The sequence below is a fragment of the Fulmarus glacialis genome, unplaced genomic scaffold (assembly GCF_000690835.1).
Source record: "Fulmarus glacialis isolate BGI_N327 unplaced genomic scaffold, ASM69083v1 scaffold12946, whole genome shotgun sequence".
In the NCBI taxonomy this organism is placed as follows: domain Eukaryota; kingdom Metazoa; phylum Chordata; class Aves; order Procellariiformes; family Procellariidae; genus Fulmarus; species Fulmarus glacialis.
The window spans coordinates 7,153-19,830 of record NW_009217545.1 but is presented as its reverse complement, the minus strand read 5'-3'; the positions used below and the strand labels follow the sequence as shown (position 1 = coordinate 19,830).

General features: G+C 42.5%; 1 protein-coding gene across 1 annotated transcript in view; it reads left to right on the top strand.

The window, feature by feature from the left end:
• The window catches only part of GRIA3 (glutamate receptor, ionotropic, AMPA 3), a 48,593-nt gene extending 36,304 nt beyond the window's left edge, over positions 1 to 12,289 (top strand). Inside the window, exons 8-9 of the mRNA XM_009579715.1 lie at positions 4,281 to 4,657; positions 12,067 to 12,289. Coding sequence (XP_009578010.1) covers positions 4,281 to 4,657; positions 12,067 to 12,289 — 600 coding nt within the window. The remainder of the gene's footprint in view (positions 1 to 4,280; positions 4,658 to 12,066) is intronic.
• The last annotated feature ends 389 nt before the right edge of the window (positions 12,290 to 12,678 follow it).

Here is a 12,678-nt window from a genome sequence, read left to right as displayed (position 1 = left end):
AGCTAATACACATTAAGACTTCAATGCAGCATGTTGCTAGTCAGATATCAACTGTTGTTTTTAAATAAGTGTGAGCTAATGTATTAAAAACACATTATCCCCATGACCTGGCCTCTCAACACACCCTGATACCCTTGGGTATACTGGACTCTCTTTACAAGGCAGCTTTCACCAGGTGATGTGTTGCTCTGTCTGACACCTTTCTGATATCTGGAAACAGACTGCACTGAGAAGTCCTAAAAGGTGCTCAGAGTCAGTCGTCATTCCAGCGCAGTCTCTTCTGACGCCGCTGTGTTCCTGCATTCAGCACTTCTGGGGTGCCTGGAGGTTTGGTTCGCAACGGGAATCGGGCAGCGTCCCTCTGTTTCGGTCTGCACGGAGTGCTGGCTGGCTTCCCTTCACAGAGAGGTCTTGCAAAGTGGCTGTAGCCCAGACCCACTTCTTGAAAAGTGACATAATAGCAAAGAAATTGTTCAGTTCTGCAACCATGAATGACCAGAAGCACAGGCAGGAGCATAGCCAGTATCTCTTGCTGTCTCTAGTGCATGGGTTTGAAGTTAGGAAGACTCATCTTTAGGTCTGTAAGCTGAAGAATGCGATCCCTCCTTTTGGATTACGGAGGTGGAACATAGCGTTTTTCTTTCTCCATGTAGAGGGATATTTCCATTTGCTATTTTTTCTCCCTCCCTCAAGAGTCTTGAGGTTTGCAGCCCCCTGGGGTCAGCTTTGAACGGAGTGGGTAGCGCCTCTGTGCTGCACGTCCTCTCTAAATCCGTCCCTCCCACACTCGTAGGCAAAGACAGAACAAGCCTCAGAGGAATCCATGACATTTCTCGCCCGGCTCAAATGCAGTGAAGATGATGTTTGAAACGCCATTAGTCATGAGTGATTAGCAAAGCTTAGTTGTTGAGGTTCTTAAACCCCCCTCCAGTTCTGCACAGGGAAGGGCATGTTTGTGGTTGTGGTTTTTTTAATCGAGCTCCATTTTTATGGGTTCTGCTTATCTGCAGCCATAACAGGGAGGCAAATTCACAACTGTGCTGCAATTATTAATGATCCTTTAGGGTGCTTAGAGCTCTCCATAAGCTCTCCATTTCAAATACCATATCTCTAAATAAATAAGCAAAGAGCGGTCTGTTTTTCAACCTCTCTAGTGCAACTAGTATACAGGGAAGTGGTGGGGAACCAGGCTCGGGTGCTGGATTGTAGCTGGTTCGCTCTCAGTGCCCTGGTTGTTGGTTTCCTGAGACCCTGTGTCTGAACCCATGCTTGTTCCCTCTGCAGAAGACAATTGCTGCCACATTCATTTAAGGCATGAGGGTGTTTGTTGGTGTTTCAAATATATTGAACACCTATCAGAGATGGTAGGAAAGCAGGAAGACAGAAATGTATCAGAAAACCAAATATTTGTATCCCTTGTGATACTAAAATGCAATTTAAAATCATTTACAAAGAAGTCCGTACTGTACGATATGAATGCGGACATGGTAACAATTGGGCCTTTAAAAACTGATTTGTCTGTGCTTCAGCACAGCATCAGCTTCATCCTCCCAAAGACCCCACAGGAACATCCTGCATGAACTCAACTGCTCATGAAGGAGATACAGACTTTATTGCATGCTGCGTCAGCACTTAGGAAGAGCTCCACCGTGTCTACTTTGGCAATTAAAATATTACTTTGGGAGAATTAAATTTCTCCAAGTCCAGGAAAATGCTACAGAAACTAAACGCTCTTATAGCTGAACCAGCCTTTTCCTACCTTGATGAACTGTTCCAAGGCTGGCCGCCCATGCGCAGAAGTGCCAGGCAGTAGGGCCCCTGCCTCCCACCTGAGCTTCGCTTCGCGTGGAATCATTGCTAAGTCTCTGCAGGGGTCCTGATCCGTTAAGCTTTCTCTAATAAGGATTAATTTGTAAGTACCTCATTAGTTCAACATGAAATACAGTAGCCATGGTCAAAGTGCTTAGTCTTCCAGCCAGCCATGGACTCTGACTACATTTAAAACTGATATTCTATGTGCATCTCATACTTACTGATTGCAGACATCTAATATTTCACAGTAGCTCAACAAGCAGCAGCTACAAGACAAATATATGTTTTGGGGGAATTCATCAGTGAGCAAGTTCCAGCATCATGTGGTCCCTTTACCACACTCTACCCATGTCCCCCCAAGTCTCTCTATTACTTAGGTGGTTAACACATTCATCTGCAAAGCCAGTAAACACCCAGGCATCCAAAGGCAGCTGGCATTTTCAGTTTTTATATTCCAGCCACGTTAAGCTAGATTTTTGCAGTAAGTGACCACAAATCAGGTGACGGTTTTCTCCTCGAGGAAAGCGGTCGCTCAAGGGGAAAGGCAACATCCTAGTACGCGTGAATGTCTAGAAGGCTGAGGAGGGCTGTGAGAGGGTACACCAAGAGCCGTGGTTTCCGGATGGCTTCCTTACGTGCACAGGCATGGTTTATCTGATTATTCCAAGCAGTGAACTTGTACACATACCTTGTAGTTGCACATGCCAGTACAAGCTGTTGAGAGAGATTCACGAGTGACTGGAGCAAATCTGGAGGTCGTGCGTGCAGCCGGGCACTTCCCGGCGGGAGGCTGTGGGAAGGGCCGTAGAGGGCCAGTCCTCAGTCCGACAAGTCTGGAGAAAGTGCCTCGGGCATGGCTGCACAGTGCACTGGCACAGAGCGTGTGATACTGAGATTAACCTTATGAGAAGCCTTCGCCATTTCTGCTTATTAAACTTTAAAAAAAAAAAACAAACCAACTATCTAGGAGGAGGAACAAATCAGATATTAATGAAAGTCACGTACATCACCATCAGATTTACATAAAGGCATATTCAATTATTTTATGGCACAGATTTTAATCACTTCTTATTAACATTTCCTATTAAATTTTATTCAAACTTCTACTTAATCAGGTTTTATTTTTTCCACCAGAAAGAGATACATACTTACTAGTGGGAAACAAAAATCTGATTTAAAAGGTGCACAGTGGTTTAGGTACTGATAAGTTAGATGTTCCCTAAGAATCATTTTTTCTTTCTGAAATTCTTAATTACCAACAAAAGGCCATCTTTAAAAGTATCAATAACATGGATAGTTAGAGTGTTTAAAATAGAAGATTACAAAAAAGTGTGTGTAGGTATGTAGACTCTAATAACAATAATTTTTACATGAAAACGGCTTTGTTTTTTAACATTCTGGTCCCCTCCATTGCAAATGCTGTGACATCTGCTTGAGTCCATGGCTGAATCAAGGCTAGGTTATCTAAACAGCGTGACTTGAATGTTTCTGGCATAGAAATACAGATACAATTAAATACGTTGCAAATGGAATGTTATTTTTAATCAGGTAGCTAAGTAATTTTTTTTACTTCACATTCTTACGCTCCCATGGAATCCAGCAAAGATGTATTGATTGAAGGGAAGGGTATCGGTTCAGGGTATACCAACACGCAGGTGAATGACAGATGCGATGAGATGAGATTGTGCTTCCAGATGACACAGCCCCAGAGCATGGTCTATGTTGTAGGTCTATACAGCTAAGTTCTGTAAAATAGGATGGCATACATTATACTGAAAAATACTACTTTGCATCCTTCTCAGGTAGCCCAGGCTATTTACGTCTCAGGGACTCACAAATCTGTATTACTGTTCTTCAGTGACCACAGAAAGGGTGGGCTGGCTGGTTCCTATCAGCCCACTTACCATCTTCCATCCCTTATTGCAACGGGGTTTCAAAGGAGTATACGAGTTGTAGCGCCCAAATGCAGCTCAAATTCAGTGACTGATTACTGGTCTTAGGTTCCTTTTAAAGATCCTGGACTTAGCAGTAAGGCAAGAGAACTTGCTAAAAGAATGGAAAAGAGAAAATTAAAATATAACAAACACATAATTTGCCCAAAGTCTTAAAGACAGGTGGATGGATACAGACCATTACTAGACAATGACATCGTTTTAGTTGCCATCTCACTGTCCAGTTTGCGTAGTGTTTATTCATCCATTTTAACTTAATAGAGACATAAATACATGGTGGTACATATCTGCCTCTGTCGTGAGGCCCTTGCACAGATTTGACTGTAATTTTTCTTGTTAATAATTTTCTATCAATATCATCTAGTCCTTAACTTCAGTGACTGCAAAACAGGCTGCAAAGAAAATGTTTCCTACTCACTCTCGTAATTTATCATCTGATTCATTAGCCTGAGACTCTAGATTGTGATTATGTTGCAGCTGTTTTGTAACTAACTTGGGTTTGTTTTCCCTTTTCAGAGAGCAGATATAGCTGTTGCCCCCCTCACCATAACATTGGTGCGAGAAGAAGTCATAGACTTTTCCAAACCCTTCATGAGCCTGGGCATCTCCATCATGATCAAGAAGCCTCAGAAATCTAAACCGGGCGTATTCTCTTTCCTGGATCCTTTGGCTTATGAAATTTGGATGTGTATAGTCTTTGCTTACATTGGCGTCAGCGTAGTTCTTTTCCTAGTCAGCAGATTCAGCCCTTACGAATGGCACTTGGAAGACAGCAGTGAAGAACCACGTGACCCTCAGAATCCTCCCGACCCTCCAAATGAGTTTGGAATATTTAACAGCCTTTGGTTTTCCCTGGGTGCCTTTATGCAGCAAGGATGCGATATTTCTCCAAGGTTTGTTCCATATCACTCCATCACCTTTTTGCATTTTATGGTCATTTTCTGATGCCATGGTGCATATATGTTACTTTTTCAAATTTCTTTTTAATTCCAAATTTTTTATTTTGACATTCCATTCAATGCCATCAATCATCATCAAGCCACCATGCTTGCTAACATTCACCTCCAGAGTGAGTGGCATTGCCTTATAATGCCATTTATGCATTTCTGCCGAACTTATATACACCATGTTGAGGCTGTAAAATGCATAGGGTTTTATGTTTTCAGCAATGCTTGGAGGGCTACCGTGTTTTTGCTGCATATCTCATTTTACGGTCATCTCCTTGGTGCGTATAACATATTCTGCTTTGCAAAATAAGAATTGTTTATTTAAAAAAGTCACATGCAACAGCACTTTAAAACACCTCCACTCCCGTCATGGCTTCTGCTTGTCATTTTGCTTTCTTTTGTGCCTAATTTCTCTAGTTTTGTTCTTCTTGAACCATCCTTTCGTCTATTACTAATTTGCTTACCACCATCTTTCGTATGTTCAGGTCTCCGTATGTGCCCCTCTAACAGTTACTGCGTACTACCCTGTATGTGTATCGTTATTTCAATCCAGTCTAATCTGTTGTCCCTGTGTTCATAGCCAATACGGTCTAATAAGCATTGCCAGTTTCCATAAAGATTTTTCTTATTCATGAAGACAGTCTTTCTGAATAAGGCTGTAGTAAAACATGTTTGATATTAATTCCAATTTATCAGAGAGCACTGGTATTAACTAATGTATAATTATATTTCTTTTTTAAAAAAGCATTTTGAAAACCACCTGAGAATAGTGAAGTTCTCTCTAATTGAACAGTGCATACCACAAATGTTTTTTGAATAATAGATATAATGTTTCTACATTTACACTGGTAAAATACTTTGGTGATGTGCCTGTGATAAGCAGTAAAATTATCTAGTTTCTTAGTGACGGAGCACTATTTATATTTTGTATGACAATATTTTAATAACCAGTTTAGAGCTATTTTAATTATTAAAAATACCTGCTTAGTACAAACAGGATGCAGTTTTTCCCTTTAACAAGGTTGCTAATTAAAGCAAGAGAGACGGATCTTTTCTAACTAAGCACTTACATTCAAAATACACCTTGTCGATCTTCGTATTTGTGTACCTTTTTCAATACCTGAATCATTGAAAAGTTACCAGGTTTTCCTGGTCCGTATAGTGGTAGGGTCTTGAGTAGCCTCACTGAACCAAGTGACAAAACTTCTATGAAGTTTCATGGAAAGGATCATGATTTTACCTGTTACAATGTAATAATGATCCTTTAAGTTCAAAGGCATGGCACATTAAATCTCCTAATGATCGCAGAGAAATCCAGGAGTTGCAGAGATACTGGCATATGCCTGCTGATATTTGATGCAAGTCATGCAGATGTTTTGAAAGTCTTGATAGCAGCAATTAGATTTCATACTTACTGACAGATGCATATACATCCTACGTAAAACAACGCACACATTTTTGCCTGGATATGACCATGCATTAGTTTTCGCAGTTATTAGTGTTTGGGTGTGCTGCCTCTCTGTATAGTTACAGCTGTTAGCCTCCTCCTCCTGTTTATACACTGTGTTTCTGCTTTATGCCTAAATTCTGTATTGAAACTTTGCCTCTCTGCTTGCTGTTAAAGGTTATGAGTAGTGTTAGTATTTAAATTGCTGTTGACCGTGTGTGTGGCCAATATAAAGGACCGGGAAATAAGCACTGGGACATCACATGGAAAGCTGCAGGCATTGCACTGTTTCCGCTAGGTCTGTTTATTGACAGTTAAATAGAAGTGCATAGGATTTTTGTTAAGCTCTCATGTGACTCTCTGACATGTTCAGCCATTTACCTTATATAACGAGTGGAACATATTCTATTTTTTTTCAATACTACCATGATAAGTGCCTTGGAAATACCTACAAAAAAAAGAGACAGCAGTAAACCTATTTTTTTTATCAGTCCATCAGAAGCTATTAGCTCAGTATTAATACATGGCCTTCGTTTGAAGGCGTTGTCCAGTTATTTTGTTATCTTTCATGATAACAGATCCCAGGCAGTTACGTGCATTGTTACTGAAAAAAAGAGAAACTTAATACCTTGGTTTAAATTCCAGAAACGTTGTTCCTTTGACCAATATGTTGATTTAAGTTGATTAAATGTCAAATTTCTTTTTCGTAGAAGGGACTATTCCCAAGTATTCCATTCCTAATCGGTATCTTTGTAAGGTACATTGACTATATGAATGTTTCATACTATTTTATTGCCATTAAAAGGGGCTTCATTCTTCCATTGTGAGTTTTGTCTGAATAAATTTCTTATATGAGAGCGTACAGCACTTGTAGAGAGATGCCGACAAGCAGTCTGGAGAGATCACTTTTGTACTTGCTGATAAAGGCTCTTTCAGCTGCCTTTGTGTGGAACAGCTGTGACATCTAATGACTAGTTAGATCTATCCTCGGTGAGTATGCTGTGTGGATATTCCAGAGGATATATCCCTATACTCTCCTCTCTGTATTTAATAGGAGTCGTCTAAACGGAATCAGCTAGCAGCCAAAGGATGGGGGTTAGTGCATCCCTTGATGGAATCAACATTTGTTCCAGCAGTTTTGTTCTGCTATCAAAGGCTGCTGTGTTTTCTGCATAGTGAGCTAAAGCATTGAAAATGCACAGTTGATGGATCAAAAGTAGATTATTAAACTTGCTTTAATGTAAGATGTGAACAGCAAATGGAATCAGGAGAAAACACAGTCAAATTTGTAACATTGTTCTGAGCGAAAGTATCTTTGAAATCTCTATGAGAGCATGTATTTTCATTTTGCTCTTTATTCATGTGGAACAAAGAGGCTAGATTAATTAATTGCTGATGGAAAAAGACAGGGGGTTCATTAAAAATGATCTCATGAGGTTGGTCATTTAAGAGGGTGTATTTCTAGATCCCTATTTTCGCAGCAGAAGACTCAAGAGACTCCTATTAAAGGCCATGGGAATGACTTTGTGGGACTTTCAAAATAGCAACGAGAGCTGGGTAACTAGGCGTTTCTGAAACTCCCACTGCCAGTTCCTGTGATGGAAGCATCTCAAGCCAGCGCTTCAGATGCTGTTATTTATTGTGTTCTGCCTCGGTCGCTGAGGCGAGGGCCGCCTGGCCGCATGAGGCCGGCAGAGGTAGAGGGCTGGCTGGGCCTGCGAGCAAGGGACCGAGCTCGCAGCTTGCTGGGTGCCAGGTAACGCCTGCTCCGAATGTGAGGGGGTTCTAGACAAGGAGAGTTTGCACCAAAGTTGTTCAGGGTTATTTGTCAATACGATAGCCGTCTTGTATCGATCAGAAGAGCCCCATTAAAAATTGAGTAGTGTGAGAAGCTTATTATTTCTGTGTACTATAGGAATTCAGGTATGTTTTATGGCCATGAGTAGAAACAAAATTCAAGCTATTTTGATAAATAAATGAGGTTTTGTTTGACTTTTGTATTACTCTCCTGGAAACTGAATGTGAATTTGAATATTTATTTTGTTTTTTGCTTGTTACTAATTTGCTCTCATTTGACTCCATGCTTCCTTTTAAATATCCTCTCAAGGTATGCACTCTTCCTGTTTACTTCCTTTTGAAAACACCGTCTGACCTTGTTTTGATAATTGAGTTATAATTCGGTTATCCCAGGTCTTTGTTACTCCTCTCATTTGTTAACACACTAATTCACTTTAAAATAATGTCATGCAAAGTATCTATTTATTGAGGTAATTTGGAAAATGACATGTTGGGATAAAGCATTAGTTGTTTGTTTTTAAATTACAACACTGCACACTTGGACAGGTATGTCTTCATCAGAAGAAGTGGTGCTGGTGTTAAAAGCTGTGATTGATTTTTCTATAATATTATCTGAGTAATGGACAAACATTTCTGTGTTTGTACAAACCATACAAATACTCTGTTATTGCCAGCCCGCTGTTTATGTACTAACCCTTTTTCTCCCACATCCCTCTACACCAGCCCCTGCAGTGGGTATAAGGAGTCTTCATATCAGCAGATGGACTGGGGGAACTGGGGTCCTTTGGACAAGGAGGCTGCCAGGCCATGCTTGTCTGTGTTCTTGTTCTTCGACTCTCTCTGTCTGTCTGTCTTTCCTTCAGTGTCAGCTTTGTGGTTTGTTTTGGTTTTCGTTTGCCCCATCCTGCGCTACCACCAATTACAGCTATGTCAGCCCAGACTGCTTTGTAGTAGCAGCAGTTTAATCTTCCTTTTCGTGCTCATTGGAAGACTCTGGGAGAAACAACTCTGTAGTGACATCCAGTTTTCTTTCAAGTGACCTCAACTCTTCTGAGAACAGCTCTGGTCCTCATCTAGCAAGACCCCTCTCTTGCACATAGGACCCTCGGGGAAGTGCCTCCTTCGTCAAGGGATCCAGCCATGCCCACCTTCCCCTGCCTCTCAGCTGTTCTCCATTTTACAGTCCTGTATCTGTCTGACTTGGTTCATGCAGGTTGCAAGATCTCTGGGGCAAGATATTTTTACCTTTCTCTGTGGGTAATATGCTGTATGAGCATGCAGCTCGACACAGACTTTTTATTGTTACAGCAGTATGAGCTTGAGGTTTCACTGGTTTGGAAAATGCCTTGTCTTCTGCACATCTTCATCCCAGCAACCCATCTGTCCTGCTGACAGAAGGGGCAGCTACCAATGCAAGACTTTTCCTGTGGGAAACTACAGGGAGAATGAACACGTACTGTTTTGTTCCCAATAGTTCCATTGAATTTATCTAAGCACCCTGGCAAGTCTTTTTTTCATCTTCCTGTTTCAAGACCTACTGTAAATCAAGAGGGGAACCTGGAAACCCCAGATAAAGCCAGTCTTGCTGAACGCAAGCGTATGTTTCATCTGCTGTACCTGCTAGCCAGACTCCTGCTCAGTCTGCCTCTAAAACCGAACACCTCACTGCAGGGAGGAGGAATTCAACTCCAGGTCTTCTCTGAAGGTGGAAAGTATGTAGTGAAGCAATGAACAGAAGGGAGATGAATTTCACCTGACGTAGCCATCTAAAAGCAATAGGCTGTGTTTTAGTTAGGCATCTCGGTTCCCTCCAAAGTCACGAGACAGATGGGCACCTTCAGACTTACCCCACACTACAGCAAGTGAGATAAATCTCTTTCTGAGGGTGTCCGTCTCCTCTCTTCCTCTCCGCTGGCTCCAAAGGGAGCCTTACATGACGAGTTAAGCAGGCACTGCTTTGGAGTCGGCTAAAATGACGTCAGCCCACGTAAGAGGCTGATTCGGTGTGAAGGGTATCGAGCTTTACAAAGCAGCTAAAGCCAAGACCCTGACTGGTAAGGGAGCTGGCCAGAAAGGGCTTCAGCCATCTGTAAAATCCCAAGATACTCACCTGATACCTACAAAGAATGTAGAGCGAGATAGAGAGATTCCTTGAGTTGCTACGTGATTCTGGATTTACATTTCTGCAGCTTACCTTTGCAGCTACTCAGTAGCCTTCTGTTAGTGAGCACAGCTGCGGCACAGCCCAGGTTGAAACTTGGAAGCCTTTTATCCTCTTGGGAAGCCCTCAAGAAAGGCGGGGAAGCCTCCTGCGCTTGTCTGGCGGGTGTGTGCCTGCCCTGAGGAAGCGCGGGCAGGCCAGAGCGATGGCGATGTCTCTCAGAGTTCACACCTCGAAAGTCGTTGCTTCCTGATGGACAGCGAGGTGATGCATCACTGCTCAAGCTTCCCTAAGCTTTGTAACCACCTGAACCGCCTTGCACATTGGTATGGACTTGACGCAGCAGTCCTTGGGGTGCTAACCGCTGGCAGGTGGTGCACGCGGTAATCCATAGGAACCAGCCTGCGTCTGCCCTCTCAGTGGGAGCTGCTGCTTCAGTTTCTTGGGCAGAGGAGAGTGGAGAATAGCAGTGCTTCACCTCTTAGTTTGCTTCTCCACATTCCTCTAACCTATTTCAGATTGCTCTCTCTGTTTTTATTGTGTTGGCGATTTTTTTTCTCTGGTGTGTTCTTTAATGTTGGACGGATTTTTTTTTTTCCCTTTCTTTTTTTCTTAATAATTTAATGGGATTTTTTTAATGGCTCAGGCAATCTCAGGCTCTGGCCAAGACTAGGCAGTTTACCAGCAAACCCCCCTGTGTGGGTGGGGTGGGGGCACGTCACGAGACTTTTGCTTTTTTCCTGTCTCCATCTGTTGGTAGGACAACTTGTACCCACTGTCTTGGGATGGCACTGAGGGGCTTGAAGGAAACAAATAAACAGGTAAGAGTTTTCTTGCTTTCTATTTCTTCCCTTCACACAAACTGAGGACTACAGCACCCAGGTTCCACGGATTTAATGTATCTGGGATTGATTCTTCCTCCACTGGTATCAGTAGAGTTAAGGGAAAACATGTGAAATAGCTTTGCCTCAGCTCCTGAAATGATTCCTGGTCGACATGCTGTGTTTGAATGAGCACTGTACATGGCGGTAAAATTCCCCACCCAGCTGAGCGGCATGGCACTGGCATCCTTCAGCCCCGAACAAATATTCTGAGCCTGACGTTCAATTGCTTTAAAGCATCAAGAGCTCTTACTGACAGGCTCTAGACCTCCTGACCGCTAGGCATTTTGTAATTATATGTTTACAAATAGGCTTTTTTTTAGTCCTTGTGGTATCCTTTTAAAAAACAAAAACCAAAAAACACAAATTTTTTTCTGCTTCCTTCTCTGTTGCTCTGGTGGCTATAAAGCAGGAATACGCAAATTTTAATTGACATAAAACATAAAACAAATGAGCCTCTCTCCTCACTTCAATATGCAGATTCAGTCTGTAATTCCTGCTGGTTGTGATGGGAGAAGGATACTGGATCATTTTTGTTTTATTCCTTTGCACATTTACTCAGATGCCTTTTTGCACTTTACTACATGTTGCATTTTGAGAGTCGATGCGGTAAAAGGTACATTCGTGTCCTCCAAGCGGGGCAGCCCCCAAAGGGACACGATGCTGGCGCATCGCAGCAGGCAAATCCAGCCCCGGGGGAAAGGCTGGGCAAGCAGAGAAGACAAGTGTCTTCTGGCAAAAGACTTCTCCAGCAAAGGGTCCGTGGAAGTCAGGAGAGCTTGTTCCTCTCCCAGCCTCCGATGGGGTTGGCTCAGATGAATTGTTTCTTAATTGACTGTCCTTGGTTTTGAAAGACTGGAGAGAGAGTTTAGCTAGGTAAGACCAGGTGCACACCGAGTTTGCTCTCCTGAGGAAGGCTATCGGGAACTGGCTCGCAGTCCGCCCGTTTACCGATACCGAGAGGATCTGAACAAAAGGGTCGTGCATGTGAATTTCTCTTCAATGAAAAAAAAAAAAAAAAATCAAGGAGTGTCTTCAAAGCAATTTGATGATCTGTGTTTTTCCATAGATCTCTCTCAGGGCGAATTGTCGGAGGAGTCTGGTGGTTCTTCACTCTCATCATTATCTCTTCCTACACTGCTAATCTTGCTGCCTTCCTTACGGTGGAAAGGATGGTTTCTCCCATAGAGAGCGCAGAGGACCTGGCTAAACAAACCGAAATAGCCTATGGCACTTTGGATTCAGGCTCAACCAAAGAATTCTTTAGAGTAAGTCTGTTAAATCTCCATTAGAGCTTTTCTAAACTGTAAGTGCCTGATACATGGTTTTCAGTTGTTTGTTTCTACCCAACTGTAATAGCTGTTCTGGTGAAAGCTGCTTTGTGCCATCAGGACAGGCCTGAGTGCAGATTTTAGTATCAAAAGACATTTTATCAAAAATGGGTGGGTGTGCTCAACCTGAAACATCTCAAGATGGAAAACCTGACCTCTGCTATCACGGGAAGGGTTTTTTTAACACCAGTTTCAGAACCTCAGTCTGATGAGCAATAATGCAGTCGTTAGCACAATATTTAGCAAAGAAAACTCTTGGAGGAGTGATGCTCTTGACCTACTTGCTCTGTTTGCCCAGCTGGCAGCCGTTAATGCCAGCCGACATCGGCGTTCACTTGCCAGAATGAGAA